Source organism: Abramis brama, assembly GCF_963993115.1.
Source record: "Abramis brama genome assembly, chromosome: 10".
Lineage (NCBI taxonomy): Eukaryota > Metazoa > Chordata > Actinopteri > Cypriniformes > Leuciscidae > Abramis > Abramis brama.
The window spans coordinates 32,492,553-32,510,998 of NC_139972.1; the positions used below are offsets into that span (position 1 = coordinate 32,492,553).

Here is an 18,446-nt window from a genome sequence, read left to right on the forward strand (position 1 = left end):
ACGTTAGTTAAAAATGTACATTTACACACAAATTGTCCACCAACCGCAACTTTCAGACACCATCTTTATTTTTTAGCTCAACTGTCACAGAATGGAAAGCACAGGATTGTGGGATATCAAGGGCAGTGAAGAATACATCTATGCCGTCTTCAAAACTTGATCAGATGAAGGTATCTCAGGAGACAGGAAGTGAAGCTAACATTGGATTCGGACGTGCCTTGATGCCTTCCTACCTTGAAATGCAGCCTCCGAAGGCAGCATTTATCAGCTTTCGGTCACAGCTGCTGATGTTGTCACTATAGTATAGCTCGTCTTCTACTTCACTTTCCTCACTTTTTAAGCTTCACTATCGCCACCTAGTGATAAGGCATACAGATAGTATAACTTCAGCTGCGTCTCATTTCGGAGGCTCCGTCCTCCGGAGGTCACATTTGAAGGCTGCATTAGTCATCAAGGGTGTCTTATTTAAGAAAAGTAACCGTAATAAAGTTGACTGTTTTCCCTTGTGAGGTGTCTATTAGGCCAGAATCTATTAGGGGCGTTCAGAGACCACTTTTCATGCATTTCCAATCATGGATAAAATAAAGTCCAGCTTTATGTTTTCTCATTGAATATCCTGTTTTCCTTGTGAATACATCCCTTTACAGAAGTTAAATGTGTAATACTGTTTTATGTGGACTTTAAAACTACTTAATATTCTACATGCAGTCCCTGTTCTTGCGCTGTCATGCATCAGTTCAGCAGTTAGCAGTCTAAAAATCCATTGGAGAAGTTTCACAATACTTGTTTTTATCTCAGGAGTGTTCAAATGTCAGCCGACCAGGAAGCACAAGCAGATGAACTGCTGGCGCTAGAGAGCATATATGACGAAGAGGAGTTTCACAGGACAGAATCAAGACAGAGGGGCAAGATCAATCTGTGCCCTGAGGTTCCTCCTAACTTCAGACTGCTAGTCAAGGGTAAGATTTTATGCAAGGTTTGCTTACAAATAAATAAATAAATAAGTAAAAACATACTGTGATTTTGAAAAATATTGTATTTTTAACTAGACTACTTACTAAACCATGATAATAAACATGATACCAAGGCAAAAAAAAAGGCAGTTCTCATACTCAACAATTATGCCTTTTTTTTTCAAACACACAATTAAGTCACATTTTTTCGTCTTTGCATTCAAACTGTACCAAAAATTAAAAGTGGCAAGATTTTATATCTCACAATTCTGACTTTTTAAAAACGCAATTGTGAGAAAAAAGTCCACTGTGTGAGATAAAAAGTAAAAAAAAAATATATATATTAAGTAAAGTCTTTATAAGCTGATGTTTTGTGCATATTTTTCATAGGAGAGGCATGCGTAGAGTTTGGAATATCCTTTCTACCCCCCTTGGTTCTGAGTTTTGAACTACCTACAGACTACCCTTCATCATCGGCTCCAGTCTTTACTTTAAGCTCCAAGTGGCTTTCAAGAGTTCAGGTTTGTATTTTTAGCATTGATGTGAGCTTGTGCAATTAGATGATAACATTAAATAGTTTTGTATTTTTATTTATATAATTATTTGGTCTTTTATTTTTTGGCATGATATTGGCATAATGATAATGGCATAACCATTAAGATAATCTCTGCTCAATTAATAAGTTATTTAATGTCTAAAAGATCACTGCACTTTGCAAGAGACTGGATGAACTTTGGGAAGAGAACAGGGGCAATGTGGTTCTTTTTACCTGGATCCAGTTTCTAAAGGGCGAAACTCTGGAATTTCTGAACATCCAGTCTCCCCTCGAGGTCCAAACCATTGGTGGGCAGCCTCACTGTGAATCTGGTCAGAACCAAGCAGAAGACACTGCTGTAGAAAAGAGCAAAGTGCAAGAGTTGGACCAACGAGCAGTCCAAGAAGTTGACCCTCACACAGATATACTAACCCAGCTGCTGGATTTTAATGAAGCTCAGAAACAGAAGGAGTTTGATAGCAAGGTTTTTTCCTGTGGAATCTGCTTCTCTGAGAATCTGGGTTCCAACTCTTTGCTCTTTAAAGAGTGTCAGCATGTTTACTGCAAGGCATGTGTGAAGGAATACTTTCAGATCCAGATAAGAGATGGCAAAGTCCAGTGCCTTACCTGTCCTGAGCCCAAGTGTATGTCCATGGCCTCTCCTGCACAGGTACTTTTTCTTGTGTGTTTGTGCCTGAGTATGAGCTATGAATAGGTTTTGACTATTAAGCACTTTAGCTGTTTGAACAGTAGATTAAGAGGAATTAACGCCACTGTACTGCTATTATACTGTAGGTGAAACTTCTGGTGGGTGAAGATGAATTTGCCCGCTATGACCGCCTCCTCCTGCAGTCGAGTCTGAACCTAATGGCAGATGTTGTTTATTGTCCACGCATGAAATGCTGTATGGCTGTGATGATCGAGCCTGACGACAACATGGGCATCTGCCCCTCTTGCCGATTCGTCTTCTGCACCCTCTGCAAGCGAGCATATCATCCCCTCTCTCTCTGCAAAGAAGGTAAGATCACAGTGGAGTGGCAATGTTCATAAACACAAGTAGAGTTAGGTCAATCAATTTTATTTGAATAGCGACTCACATTTGTGCATTTAGTAGATGCTTTTATCCAAAGCAACAATAGATGAAGGAAATTGTCACAGACCCAACAATATTCATAGTATACAACGGCAGGATTATTATAAAGCTAGATTAGGCAACCAGCTAAAACAGATGTGAAATGCAGAAAATAAAGAAGAAGAATTTTTGTGTCTATAATCAGTGTTGGGGAAAGTTGAAAGTAAATGCATTACCAAACAGTAACTAATTGCGTTTCTTAGTTACTTTTATGGGAAAGTAATGTGTTACATACTTTTGTGTTACTTTTCTCACCTGGGCTGGGCTTGCTTGTTAGTTTTTTAATAATAATAAAAATTGCCCATTCACACCAAAAGGGAAAAGTTCTGAAGGAAATGCAAAATCACACCTGTACAGTAGTAACAAATGTTCCAGCTGTGCTTTCATTCTAGAAAAGGATGCAGGAGAAGAAATTTCAACACTGTTACTTCAGCAATAAAAACAAAAAAATGTAACACAACTGTGATGTTTATATAAAGTAATTTTTGTATTAGTATATAAGTATGGTTGAATTGGATCATCGAAGGTCAGCAGCAAAGACATTGGATAAAACATTTATTTGTGTTATTTAACACTTAATTATTGCAGGTTTGCATTACAGTTATTCATTTTTCCATATTTTTTTTGCAATTGAGTAAATGCATGCTCACATATTTAATAACTTTAATAACACCATGTTCACTCATGATTTCTTGAGGACAGGAGAGCAGTCAGTTAATACTTGGGAAAACAAAGGAACCTACTTATTTAGCTAAATTAACTGAGATAATTTGATGTATTTTTAAAAGTAATGTGTTACTTTACTAGTTACTTGAAAAAAAGTAATCTGATTGCGTACACACATTGTTAATGTGTTTCTTCCAACGCTGTCTATAAGTGATACTTTTCAAATATTCAAATACTCTCCTCCCAAAAATTTCGGGTCTGAAATTCAGCTACAAAAAATAACAGTGTCCATGCCTATTCGTTGCTAATATGTCACTGCGTACCTTTAGTAAATCCAGACATTTTCATGCTGCCCTGGGTGCCATTAGTGTTGTAAAACACCACCTAAAAAGTGTCCAACTGAAGGGGTTTGCAAGGATTACTTGCTTTTCACAATACACAAAAACACAAGCATCCTTACAAAATGTTTTTAGCGGACTGTCATTAGAATAAAATATGACATTATACAATATCTGTTCATTGCATCTGTGATATTCATTCCTACATCATTATTATGAATGTGATCTTGCTTTATTTGAACAGTTTGATAAAGTATTTTATTTAAAGTAAACGTTAAAAAAAGTTAATATTGAGAGGCTGGGCCTAACTGTTATAAAATTATTTTATAAATATATATATATATATACAGTATTGGTATGTTCTTTTACAGCATGTTTATATAGGTATATATGTATGTATATGTATGTAAGACATTCTTACTCTCCTTTGCTCAGTATAATAGGTCTGCATTTCTTTAACAGAGGAGCTTCGCAGGTTGAGGGATAAGTACCTTGCTGCCAGAGAAAAGGAGAAGAAACAACTTGAAATGAGTTATAAAATGAGGCAGATTCAAAGAGCAATGGAAGAGTCGTTAAGCGAAGACTGGGTGATGGAGAACTCTAAATGCTGCCCTTCCTGTCGCGTTAACATACAGGTCAGCAACTACTAGCTCATGACTGCAAACAGACATTTCACTTTTGTGGTCCTAAAGTTGTGATCCTTAGAAAAATCTTATAAAAATAATTATATTTTCTCTTTTTGTTGACTGAGAAAAACAATAGACACAGAAGCAGAATTATTGGGGCCTTGTATATAAGACACGTGCATGATCGGATTTGATCCTAAATTCCATCAATTTGTTATTCAAGTGAATTTGTTATTCAAGTTATTAAAAGTGAATCTAAAAATACGGTAAACAATACTGCTTGAAATGTAGAAACATCCATCAGTTATTGTAATCTGACACTTTCCAAAAACTTCATGTTTGTGCACCTTCATCCCTGACTTTTTTTCTTTTCTTTTTTATAGAAAATATCGGGCTGTAACCACATGACCTGCTCCACTTGTAGGCAGGATTTCTGCTGGATCTGCCTTGAAATTCTCGACAGAAGGGACCCCTACAGCCACTTCAGAAACACTCTGTGCAACCAGGTAGACAACGACGAATAGTGGCTTTTGCCTATACGTTAACTAAAAAATATGGCAGATGTTTTTAGTTTGTGTTTTGTTTGTGTTCAGGTCTTATTTTGTAGTTTCTCACAGACATGTTTCCTGGTTATGTCGTGATTCCCCTGTTCCACATGTGATCTTGTAATGTGTTTCCTTTGCTCTGAGGTATCGGGTCCGATACTGTGATTGGGTACTCATACTCATTAAAATGCTCTGATACCAACATTTGCTTGTGACAAAAAAACAAAACAAAAAAAAAACACACAGACAATAGAGCAAACAGAGCAGAATGGATATATCAGAGAAGGATTTCTATGAAGTTAATGTATCGAATTAATAGAATGTTAAACAAATGAAATATTTATGCATAAATAGCTGCTGTGCGCGAGCTGATAAACACGGAGTGGACTGAGCGCGCAGCGGCACAGATGCGCAAGCTTGTCGAGCACGCATCCCTTTTTCATTGACATCGCTGGAAAGTTTGTAGTTCGGTCGGATAGGGTGATAGCAAAAAATTAAAATGAGGAGCATATTACTAACGTTAACTGACAGTAAAGAGAGTTGCATTATCTTGATTGATGATCGTTCACTCAGCATACATGCGTCATTTGAATTAAAACTAAATCATATTTGCACACTGAAAAAAATTTGGAGTAGGATTTACTTGAAAAAAGCTAGGCAACTTTTTTCACTCAGAAAATGCTAGTAAATTTACAAAGATTTGCCAAGTAAAAACCTAAACATATTCATCAGTAGCTTTAATTCGAAATCTTTAAGTTAAATTTACTTGGAATATGGAATTAAGTAAACTTTACTTAACCTAGTTAAGTGAAAGTAACACAGAAAATAAGTAATTTTAACTTGGCTAGTAAAAGGTCGATTAATATCGATTTAGTTGAAATTTCCTTTGCATTACATTTCACTCAAACAATAATATTGAATTATACCAGTCATTTATAGTATGTGCTTTACTTAGATTATCTAAGTAATTTATACCAGTAGTTCTCAACTCCAGTCCTCGGGACCCACTGCTCTGCATATTGTGTATGTCTCCCTTATTTAACACACCTGAACCAGATCATCAGCTCGTTACACTGTAAAAAATTGACCGTAAAATTTACAGTAACTTACTGGCAACGATTAGCCAGTAAGTTACTGTGAATACTTTTTACAGTAAGGGTACTGTACTTCTATTTACAGTATTTTATGTATACACTGTGAAATCAAAAACAGTTAAATACTGTGATTTTAGTTGTATTTACAGTAACTTACTGGCTAATTGTTGCCAGTAAGTTACTGTGAATACGTTTTACAGTAAGGGTACTGTACTTCCATTTACAGTATTTTGTGTATTCACTGTAAAATAAAAAACAATTAAACACTGTGATTTTAGTTGTATTTACAGTATTGATTGTTTTACTGTAGAAAAAATTAATAAATACTGATTTCAATTGCATTTACATACAAAAAAACAGTTAAGCACTGTTTTTTATGTATTGTATGCAATACAGTACTATAAACAGTAGATAACAGTTAATCACTGTAAATTCAGTTTCTCACTGTACAATTTAAATACTGTATCACTCTGATTTAATATTAGCCATCATTAAAAGAATCACTCATATTCTAAAACATTGCAATCAACTGCAGACAATAAGAAAATTGTTAATAGTTATTTATTTAAAAACATTTGGTGAACAGGAATGACAAAACAGGTACAACATAAAGGGATAATGGACATTGGACAACATGCCATTATACCGTCCAAAGTTAACGCACATTCTATGTTTGTAATGCAGCCACAACGCCCAGCGGAGTGTGTTAACTTTGGATAGTCTAATGGCGGTAAGTCTATTATCACGCTTATTCTACTGTTGCTAAATTTACTTTACAATTGCAGAAGATTTTACAAAACGAGGCTATTTCATTACAAGTTTTGTAAAGTTACAGAGCAAACTGTTACTAGTTCATTCACTAGTTCCGCATGACTGGTTGCTATGACGGAACAATAATGCAAATTGATACAATACGGTCAAAAAATGTAACTACTTTGAAGCCGTGCAAATAACTGATTATTACCACATTCTAAAGAGCAATAAATAACACTATGGCAATATTGAAATAAAATAAAACATTAAACAATAAAATATTTAACATTTGTATGAACATTTAAAACAGAAAGGAAAATAAACTTCCCCTGCCACTTGACAAAGGTCTATGACCTCTTGCATGCCCTGACCTTGGAGACCTAGAATCCTAGTTGGAGCCCTGAAATTAAAGAAGAAAACACATTAGATCAGCTAAACACTGATTTTCAAGTTTTACGGCTGTATGTTAATAGGGCTGGGCAAAAAAATTTGATTTTTCGATTAATCGTTTTTTAAAATGTGGTCGATTCAAAATCGATTCTTAGGGACCACGAATCGTTTTTTTCCATATTCAGGGCTCTAATTTCGGCATGGTATTTTGCGCATTTTAATCATTCCCGTTGGTCTCCCACTTATAATGCGGTAAATTCCTGCAACATTGATTCACTTTAGCCTGTAGGTTGAGTATATTAATCCACAGATTCTAAAACCAAATCAGTCATTTAAAAATCAACAAAAAAATAATAATAAAAAAAAAAAAAAAAATCACAGAAATTCAGGCCCTGATATTCACCCAAAAGCCGGTATAAGTTTTCCTACACTGTTCATAGGCTTGCAGCCTCCACAGCTAATGCTGTGAGATTTTATGTATGTTTAATCTTAAACATAAAATAACCTGATCATGTTTGATCAAGGCAAGCGACTGCTCTGACTTGCATAACAATCCTGTCTATTCATTTGAAATATAGAGTTGGGTTCTGTTTTAATGTACCCAAGTGTACCTAAAATAAAAAGAGTTTAATATACAGGTTTGTGGCTCTTAATTTCTTTTTATTAATTTAAAATCGAGAATCGAAAGCTTGCGAATCGAAATCGAATTGGAACATCTGAATCGTTAAGGTTTTAATGGTATTACTACTCTTACCGATACTGCTTATCGATCCGGTACTTTAACGGTATTCTTGTCGGTACTTTTTGATATATATATATATATATATATATATATATATATATATAAAAAGATAAACAATTAAAAAGATACACACTATATAGGTCTACACAGTGCTTTAATTTCAGGAAGGTCTACTAATGTTCAGGTAGGCTATGGTCTAAACAGAATTCTATTAAAGTAATCAAATGTAAAATAATGCTGCATAGTTTATCATAGATAGATTAATGCTTATTAAAGCTGAAGTTGTTCATTCAAGAGCTGTGAGTGATTTCGTCTTTGCCTTTTGTTGTTTAATTCGCAGTAATGGCTCAATCGTCAGCATGTTTATTAGACACTGCCTCATTAAGACCGAGTGCAGATCTAATAGGCGACTGATGCACTATATTTTCTCCCAACTATTTCCATAACTACGTCCATTTTAGACATATTTTTGTGTACATTTGATCGTTAAGTATAACTTACTGAATACATGAAACATCGGTACATGAAACCGAAAGTATAATTTGCTCATCTCGTTGCGGTGTGTTTCGGAGCACGCGCGCCGCCTTAGGAACAGCATCTCATGAGCATATTTTGTGCTATTAATAGCTCTTTATTATTAAACGCATCCCACAATTTAGCAACAGTAGCTAGACTGCATTTTACAACAATCACTGAATGCTGAATCTGATTCTGTCGTTACGTTTGAGTTTTATGGAAAAATGAGAGCGTAGCCTACTGCTGCGAAGGGAATGCAGCTATAGTTTTTAATGGTTTTACCTCAAATATATTATTATTATAATCTTTGGAAGCCAAAATCTAAAATAAAATCAGACTAATCACAAATCTGAAGTGTAACCAGGCTATGTTTGAATGTTTAGTTCTGTCCTCCGTCGTCACTCATTAGGGCTGTCGAAATGTTTTAATATTATGGTATATATAAATGGCTGGCGAGATAAAACGTCTTTATAGCAATAATAACATTACGTGTATTTTTCCAAGTACCGACAGCAGAATCGATAACGTTCGAGCTTATCGATACAGCGGTCTTTCAAAATTCAGCCCCGGGGCGCGTTTAATACCGGCTTTCGGTACCCATCCCTACCCAGCCCTATATGTTAATGGAATATATTTTTATGAATGAAGGTGTGTATCACTGATATTAGTAATATAGCTACTGATGTCTCGATGAAAATGTTTAAGAATCAATATCAGTTTTGTAAAAATGAGAATGGATTAAAATCAAAAAATCTATATTTTTTTACCCAGCCCTAATAAATAAGGTAACAGTTTATGTTTTACTTGCATATATGATTTAGTCAATCAAGAGCAATCAACAAGTCTCTCTCTCTCTCGTCAGTTAACGTTGATAAGCTACATTATGTCTTGTTTGACTTTCTTTGCCATTTACATCTGTCTGAGGTATGTGTTATGTAATCTTGTTAAAATGGATTTCATAAAATTGGTATCGAAAAAAGTATCGTTAGGAACCGGTATCGAAACTGAGGTATCGAAAATGGCACCGGATCGAAAGATTTTGAACAATAGCCAGCCCTATCGATACCAGTATCGGTGCATCCCTAATAATTATTATTATTATCAAATTATGATTAATTATATTATACCCACATATACCTATATTATTAATATATTATTATTAATATTATAATTGTTATTAAAGCTATTATCAGAACCTCACCTGTATCTAGTCAGTTAGCAAATACATGGAGGTTCATATATGAAGTCTTCCGCTTCACCACTCTCCCAGTCGTCTTGCTCATCTACTCCTTGGCAGTGCACTTGTTAGAGTCAGGATTAATCCTGACTAAAAACCTATGAACATGAGTATAGGAGTTAGGGGATGGGACAATATGTACACATTAATGAATAACTGTAAGTGCAGTGAGCAATGTAGAATCATAAAGGCCAGCTGACAGAGGCATTTCACACCTCAACAGGAGTTAGTGAAGGCTGTCTACTTTCTCGATTACCATTCCTCTTCGAAGGTCGACTAGATCATGCGGCCGACTAGATCATGCGGCAAGCCACTGACAACAGGCGCAATGGGATTCAATGGACCCCATTTACACAACTGGACGACAATATTCTCTGACTTAAGTATCCGCACCCGATGGTCAAATTACAATTATTCTGTGTTGTTATGCGTGATAATAAATGGATGATCGTAACCTTCAACAGCAGATTCGGCGACGGTTGATGTGCGCATCTTTAATGGTAACATAATACACTGATTAATGAGTGCTGATTTTAAATTAACATTTCTTTAAAACAAAATTTATATGACAGACTTTCCTTTTCTTAATGGCATAAACAAGCTTTACTCCCAACTGTAATGTCACTGTTTGAACAGGCAAGCACACATCACTTTTGAAGAAAAAATTAAAATTGAGAATGCAGTGCATCGCGATGCATTGTGATATCGAATTGAACTGAATCGATGACATAATCGTAATCGAACCGAACCGTGAGACCAGTGTCGGTTCACACCCCTAATTTTAAAGGGAGAAGATGATTTTGAACAGCTTTTCAATTGTCAATTTGCTTTTACACTGCAATAAAACTATTTAAGATAAAAAATACCTCTGAACAAACTCCAGTGTTGTGCTGGCTTCCACCTGATACTCTAGGTTGAATACGTAGTAACAGGCGAAGAGAGCGGCCAAGGCAGTGGTGAAGTCCGCCATGTGAGCAGGTGGGATTACGACCCTCCCCTCGATCGACAGCATCCATTTTTTTGCAGTCAGGATTGTCTCTCCTTAGTAAAGACAACAGTCATCACAAAAATTATATTTCATAGCAATACATTCTATAAACCTTTGTGTTGTCATTATCATCGTCAAAGGTTGTCTGAAAAGTGTGATCTAGTAGTTCACTGTCTGATGACACGGAGGCACAGGTGATGTTAGTACTAGTACTGGTAGAACTTTGGCTAATACGTGGAGAACTAGATATACGTATTTCCGATTCAAGTGCGAGGCAAAGGTTGAACGGACACGGAAATGTTTTAAACAATTAATATAAGGGCATGACACTTTTGTGCCATCTTTAATAACTTATGCCAATGAAGATGTTCATGTAAGCTTGGAAATTTTGCTGACACATAACGTTAGTTACAACCTTCAACAGAGCAAGCCAAATCAACTCCATCAATTTTCCTTTTAAGTCCTGGTTTAACGTTAGCTTAGCAGTAGGCCTACCACAAGGGTGTGGTACTGAATTATTATTATTTTTTTAACTTAACTTTTACTCCTAGTAGTGATGGTAAATGTACTTACTAATTTTCTGGAAGTCCCGATAAGCAGTTGGTGAAGGATCCGCGATTCCAAGATGGAAACTCCAGTAGAGGCCACGGGTGGGAAAAATACATTAACGATAAAGGCTGTGAAAACGTCTCCGTCGGAGCTCTCACGGAAACGTTTTCGCTGAATTCCTCTCAGGCAAAAAGTGAAAGATATCAACACAAAGACGAAAACAAAATAAATAGCAGCTACAACCACAAGACAAAGCCATGTATAAAGAAACGTAAATTTAAATAATAGTCTGTTATTAACGGCTGTGAAAACGTCTCCGTCGGAGCTCTTACTGAAACGTTTTCGCTGAATTCCTCTCAGGCAAAAAGTGAAAGAAATCAACACAAAGACGAAAACAAAATAAATACAGCCACAAGACAAAGCCGTGTGTAAAGAAACGTACATTTGAGAATTAACGGAGCTTTTCTGTCACTGACGACGAGTCATAAATTCAAGTGCTGCTTCTTTCGCGCTTTTTTCCAACAGATTCTAGAACTTTCTAGACTGGGTAAACCCCGCCCACTCTGCCGGCGCTTTGATTTCGCCCTATGATTTCGCCCTGCACCTCAGAAACAGCTCTGGAAACATGCACGTTTATCTCTCCTGCTTCTGAAGAAAAAATATATAAAATATATAAAACTGATTTTTGTAAAATAAAAAAAATCTTATACAGTAATGTTACTGTGAAATCTACAGTAAATAACTGTAGATTTCACAGCCATTTTTTACAGTGTAGGATAGACTCCATGAACTGAACTGAGTGTGTCAGATAAGAGAGACATCCAAAATGTGCAGAGCAGTGGGTCACGAGGACTGGAGTTGAGAACCACTGATTTATACTACAGCATGTCAGATGTTAAGTATCACGTGAATGCAAAGACCTCAATACTTGGTAGACAATACACAATGACGGTAACATTTGATGGATCATTTTTGTGTTTGAATGTGTCATTTTGAGCAGAAAATTTACTCGAAATGTCACAAAATGACAAGTTACTAATCCTGACAACAAAAGCAATGATAAAACAGTGTAAATACAGCTGGAAACCAGTGAAAAATTAACCTCATTAATTATTCAAGGTCCAGTGCATGATGGGAACCCCAGTATCAGAAAAGCTGAGTAATTTTTACTTAATTTTATTGAGTTGATATTTACGCGGAGGGGATACACTGCTCTACAGTAATTTGAAAGTGATTGCAGTACCAGTTTTGGCCACAATCTTACATACAGTTCCTTTAAGTGAATGTCAACAGTTGAAAATAATATGTGTGTATGTTGGATGCCTGCAGCTCTTAAAGTGACAGCAGCCTAATAAACTTACTGCTGTCTTTGTCCTCAATATTAAACTAACAACAAAAGAGAGAGAAAATAGTTCACTGCTCTTGACTGGTTGAGCCCTGCTGGAGCAGCTCTAAATATTCACCGTGCTATTTAATTAAAGATAAAATATGACAGAAATAATATGAACAGTGAAAGTAACAGAAGCTCCTACAATAAATTTTATCAGGCATAATTAGGCATGAAAATAACTGAAGGAAATATCTATTTGCTAAGCAAACTAATTTGATTCATATTCTTTTGGTTTCTCTTCCCATTTTTTTTATTTTTATTAAAAATGCAATGAAAATACAGGTATCACTACTCGGTCTCGGCAAGTACTAAAACTAAAAGTATCAGTATTGGACTCGTTCTGGAAAAACCAGTGCCATCCCTACTTTGCTATATGTGCTATGTTTTCATTGGTTTATTCTACTCATGTGTTTCTATGTTCAGTTTAGTCATTAGCTTATTGTTTGATTATTCCAGGTGTTCCGTGTTATATGATTAGTCCATGTATATTTAAGCCCTCTTGTTTGCCTTACCTTGTTGTGTATTGTTAGTGTCTATCTGCTGCTGGTGAGTCTCATGTTTCTTTGCCAAGTCAAGTCTTTGCTTGTGTTCATGTTTGGATTGAATAAAACTGCATGTGGGTTCTTCAACTCATCTACAGTGGACTGATTTGTGACAGCAGATATCTGATTGATAAGCTATATATATATTTAAAAAAAAAAGTATATATAATATAATATATATATATATATATATATATATATATATATATATATATATATATATATATATATATATATATATATATATACTTTTTTTTTTCAAATCACTCATATGAATTGAAACTTTCCACTAGTGTTGAAGTTAATTAGAAAATTAACAATAATGATTCAACCATGAGAACGTTTGTAACTATTAAAATGAATGCATAAAAATGGCTTCATCACTACTGACACGCTGATGACACAATGTTTTTTTAAAATCTAATTTTCAAGTGCCATTGCATATAGGTTACATATCCATGTGCCATCAAATGAACATTTATACTGTGTTTGTTTATATTTGTGTTTGTTTATATTTATACTGTGTTTGCTCTAATGTATTTTTTTTGCACATAATGGTATTTCATAAAGTGTATTGTGTAAGAACAGAGAAACCTCTGGAAAACTACTAAAGGCTATTCCTGCAAGATTTTCATTTCCTGCTGCAGCAAAGTGCTCCATAATCAGACAGCTCTGTATGACATGTTCATGAGCCATTCCTTCACCAGACCTACTGCTTATGTATGGGTCCAAAAAGTTCCAGTTTGTTCATGTTTCTCCATAAAAGATTCTTCCAGAACTTCACAGGCCTATCCAAAAAAAAACAAAAAAAACAAACAATACGGGATCAATAATAATTATGACAGCTAAAAAAATATAACTAAAATATATTTTCTATATTATATATTGACTATCACTTTCAATGTGCAACTAAACTGATGTAGAGTTTTTTATTTATTTTAAATCTAGATCTACAGACAAGCTTACATTTGTAAATGTCACGGTTCTTGATTTGGGGTTATATTTATTAGCTTTTAACTGATCAGAGGCAAATATCTGTTACCTGTCCAAATTAGGGTTTTCACTGTTTTGTTTTCCCTGTGTTGCCTGTTTTCTCTAGTTAGTTTCCTTGGTGGTTAATTTGTTCTACACTCCTTTAAAAAAAAAAAAAAAAAAATCTTGATTACTCTCCCAATGTATTTAAGTTCATATGTATTCTCAGTTCATATGTCCAGTATCGTCTTTATTTAACGTGGTTGTGTTAATGTTTACTCCTACAATTTCCTGAGTGTTTCTTGTGGATTTATTAAAGACTGGTTTTGTTCTTCTCCTTGAACTGCCACCTTACCGTGGTGGAGGGGTTTGAGTACCCGAAGGACCCTAGGAGCTATGTTGTCAAGGGCTATATGCCCCTGGTAGGGTCTCCCAAGGCAAACAGGTCCTAGGTGACGGGTCAGACAAAGAGCGGTTCAGAAACCCTTATGATGACAATAAATTCAAGGACCGTGACGTCGCCCGGCATGGCGCAGCCAGGGCCCCACCCTGGAGCCAGGCCCGGGGTTGGGGCTCGTATGCGAGTGCCTGTTGGCGGGGAAGGAGCCTGAGATTGTGCGTGAGGTTCAGAGGTTCCGGCTAGAGATAGTCGGGATCACCTCCACGCACGGCTTGGGCTCTGGAACCACACTCCTTGAGACAGGATGGACTCTTTACCACTCTGGAGTTGCCCATGGTGAGAGGCGGCGGGCTGGTGTGGGTTTGCTTATAGCCCCCCAGCTCAGCCGCCATGTGTTGGAGTTCACCCCGGTGAACGAGAGGGTCGCTTCCCTGCGCCTTCAGGTCGGGGATAGGTCTCTCACTGTCGTGTGCGCCTATGGGCCAAGCGGCAGTGTAGAGTACCCGGCCTTCTTGGGGTCTCTGGGAGGGGTGCTGGAAAGTGCTCCGACTGGGGACTCCGTCGTTCTACTGGGGGACTTCAACGCCCACGTGGGCAGCAACAGTGACACCTGGAGGGGTGTGATTGGGAGGAACAGCCCCCCTGATCTGAACCTGAGTGGTGTTCTGTTATTGGACTTCTGTGCTAGTTATAGCTTGTCCAGCTTGTCAATGATCGACTTTGTGGTCGTTTCATCTGACCTCCGGCCGTATGTCTTGGACACTCGGGTGAAGAGAGGGGCGGAGCTGTCAACTGATCACCACCTGGTGGTGAGTTGGATCCAATGGCGGGGGAGGAAGCTGGACAGACTCGGCAGACCCAAACGTACTGTGAGGGTCTGTTGGGAACGTTTGGCCGAATCCCCTGTCAGAGAGATCTTTAACTCCCACCTCTGGCAGAGCTTTGACTGGATCCCAAAGCTCTGGGATCCAGTCTGGAGGGAGGGAGTCTGGAGATATAGAGTCCGAGTGGACCATGTTCTCCACCTTCATTGTTGACGCGGCCACTTGGAGCTGTAGCCGTAAGGTCTCCGGTGCCTGTCGAGGCGGCAATCCCCGAACCCGGTGGTGGACACCGGAAGTAAGGGATGCCGTAAAGCTGAAGAAGGAGTCCTATCGGGCCTGACTGGCTTGTGGGACTCCTGAGGGTACCGACAGACCAAGCGGACTGCAGCCCGGGTGGTTGTGGAGGCAAAAAATCGGGCCTGGGAGGAGTTCGGTGAGGCCATGGAGAAGGACTAACGGTCGGCCTCGAAGAGATTCTGGCAAACCGTCCGGCGCCTCAGGAGGGGGAAGCAGTGCCCTACCAATGCTGTTTTCAGTGGAGGTGGGCAGCTGTTGACCTCGACTGGGGATGTCATCGGACAGTGGAAGGAATACTTCGAGGATCTCCTCAATCCCACCGACACGTCTTCCATTGAGGAAGCAGAGGCTGGGGGCTCAGAGGTGGACTCGTCCATCACCCATGCTGAAGTCACTGAGGTAGTCAAGAAAGATATCCAGAATCCCCTCTGTAAAAGCCCTTTCATCTAATATATCAACAAATAGAACCACGAAGTTTAAACCTGGTCCTTTCCAATTTCCAGATTTTGTTTTTGGAAATATGCAAATGAGCGTATATAAGGCCTCATTTGCATATTCAAACATTAATTTACACAAAACTTGTAATATATTTTTTTCACAGTGATATCTTCAAATATCAAAAAGGAATTCAAAAAGGAAAATGTTTAAAGGTGATGGAGGACTTTCAGATGAGCTCTGGGACAGTTACATGGGATAGATTAGGCTACAGCATATCTCTACAGCAGTTAAATGTCCTGCATGATCTTTTCAGGTAAATCAAATATATGTGATTCTAAATTGACAACGGCTTCCCACAGTGCTTCTGCTTTGCAGCTGCTATTGGCGTACGTTACATTGTCTACTAATAAAGTGCCTGCATATACTGGTCATAAGTCAGAGAGCGCACGCACCAATTTAACACATAGCACTAAAAGATGTGCTGTGTTTTAGAACTATTGCGTTCTCATAGACTATTGCTCAACTGACTATTGCAATCTCACTATTGCGTGCATGAAGCCACCCGTGAATATACTGCGTCCTGTAGGCTACCTCATTTATTTTGACGGTAATTTTGACGAAGTATTTGGACCAAGCAGAGCCAACATTATGAAGCTGCAGACTCGGAGCCTGCATCTACAGTCCCGCACCCAGAGTCCCGCATTCTCAGACCCCTCGTTTTTCGAGACAGCGCCTCCTACTGTTTCGAAGATCGTATAACACCCTTATCCAAATGCCATTGAAAACAATAGGATGCAATATTACTGTCTCGTTTTATTTAAAGTGATCCAAATAAATATTAATAAATATTAATAATAAGATTGTGTTCCCTGCTTAATTCATGTGCCAGAAAAACCCAGTGTTCTCTGACTAACAAATTACCCAGTAGTTATTTTTTGAGCGTGGGTGTAATTGAAAGAAAATTACTGATGGAAGGGATACAATTACAGATTGAACTATCTTCTGAAAAATATTGTGATATTATATTGCTACAGTGTTTTTTTCTATTCAAATTCCAATTTTTCTTTCAGTTCAAATGGTCTAATTAACATTATACCATGCTAACATTACAAAACCTGTTTTTTGATATTTTGAATGCAAAGCAAAACTCAAATAAGAATAGACAAAACACCAATAATAAACAATTCTGTACTTTATTTAACGATCACCTAAACATCTTGCTGTAAACAGGACAAAGCAAAGAAAAAAGGAAGAAAGAATTGTGTTAGTGACTTTACTTTTCATCTTCAATTGCATAAAAAAAAAATCCTCATTTATAAGTCGCCTTTGGATAAAAGCGTCTGCTAAATGAATAAATGTAAAATGTAATGTAAATGCATAAGGTAAAATAATTACTTTCTGGTAGGCGAATGTTCCTTCTTTTTTCATTCTTTTTGCAATTCCTCGACTTCACTAAAATAAAAGATGAATGCCATTGTCAAAAATATTGTGTAATAATAAATAAAAATTTTTTTTTTGCAAATCGTCGCTGTCGGGCGGAATCCTCGTATCTCCAAAACCATTATTTTTCAGGAAATTAAAAAAACTGCATATTTTTTGAGTTATTAAACATTGTGTCGTTAAAGTTGGTATTATAACTTATATTTCTATCATATACTGTTGTATACCAACATTAACACAACATTTCCGCAAAATCATGTTTAATCGGAGATAGGAGATTTATGACTTGGGAGCGGGGAGATACGAGGTTACGCTGTCATTGATTAGAATGGTACAGACACAGACGTCGCTGCTGCCGGCAGTGTTCATCAAAGTATGCGGTCGCATTGAGCCTTTTGACAAGAGATAAGGCTTTAAGAACTATTCAAATCTAATGATTGTGGTTACATACATCTTCCTAAACTCCATTTTAAACGTTTAAGAGATATGAGTGCGCAATACCAAAATACTAGGCTGTCTAAAATAGGCGGAAATTAATCTGCACGCAAACAAAGTCGGCGGTCGCGTTGAGCCTTTTGACAAGAGAAAAGGCTTCAATAGTTAACCAAAGCTAACGACTGTGGTTACATATATCTTTCTAAACTCCATTTTAAAGGTTTAACCTTTAATAGCTGTTTGGGGTCATTATGACCCCACTGGACTTTTCTTTCATTTTTTAAAAATGTTACCTTCATATCAGGGGCATGAAACTCTGGGACTTTTCCTAAATAACCTATCTAAACATGCACAAAAAACTGGGCTTGATTTGGTTGTTCTAAAGGTGTGTAAATTTTTTTTTTTACCGTTTAAGCTGTTTGGGGTCAAAATGACCCCACATTGAAAATGAATGGGAAAATGAAAAAAATGACTTTTTTTTATTTTGTTTGTCAAAAAAAATAAAATTAAATCCATTATAAATCTGAAAATTTCTACATATAAACCAAGGTCTGGTCCTAGAGCATAAATAAAAAGTAGAACGAACTTTCTATCTCATACACGCACACACACGCACACACACGCACGCACACACACGCACACAC

At 37.1% G+C, this 18,446-nt stretch overlaps 1 protein-coding gene across 1 annotated transcript; it reads left to right on the top strand.

Annotated features, from left to right (window-relative positions):
• On the top strand, positions 1–5,052 carry LOC311091537 (E3 ubiquitin-protein ligase RNF14-like). Its single transcript, XM_084127495.1, has 7 exons — positions 1–254; positions 799–959; positions 1,344–1,474; positions 1,655–2,158; positions 2,284–2,506; positions 4,087–4,259; positions 4,634–5,052. The coding sequence occupies exons 2-7, from the start codon at positions 809–811 to the stop codon at positions 4,772–4,774; spliced, it is 1,323 nt and encodes a 440-aa protein (XP_083983621.1). The 5' UTR covers positions 1–254; positions 799–808; the 3' UTR covers positions 4,775–5,052.
• The last annotated feature ends 13,394 nt before the right edge of the window (positions 5,053–18,446 follow it).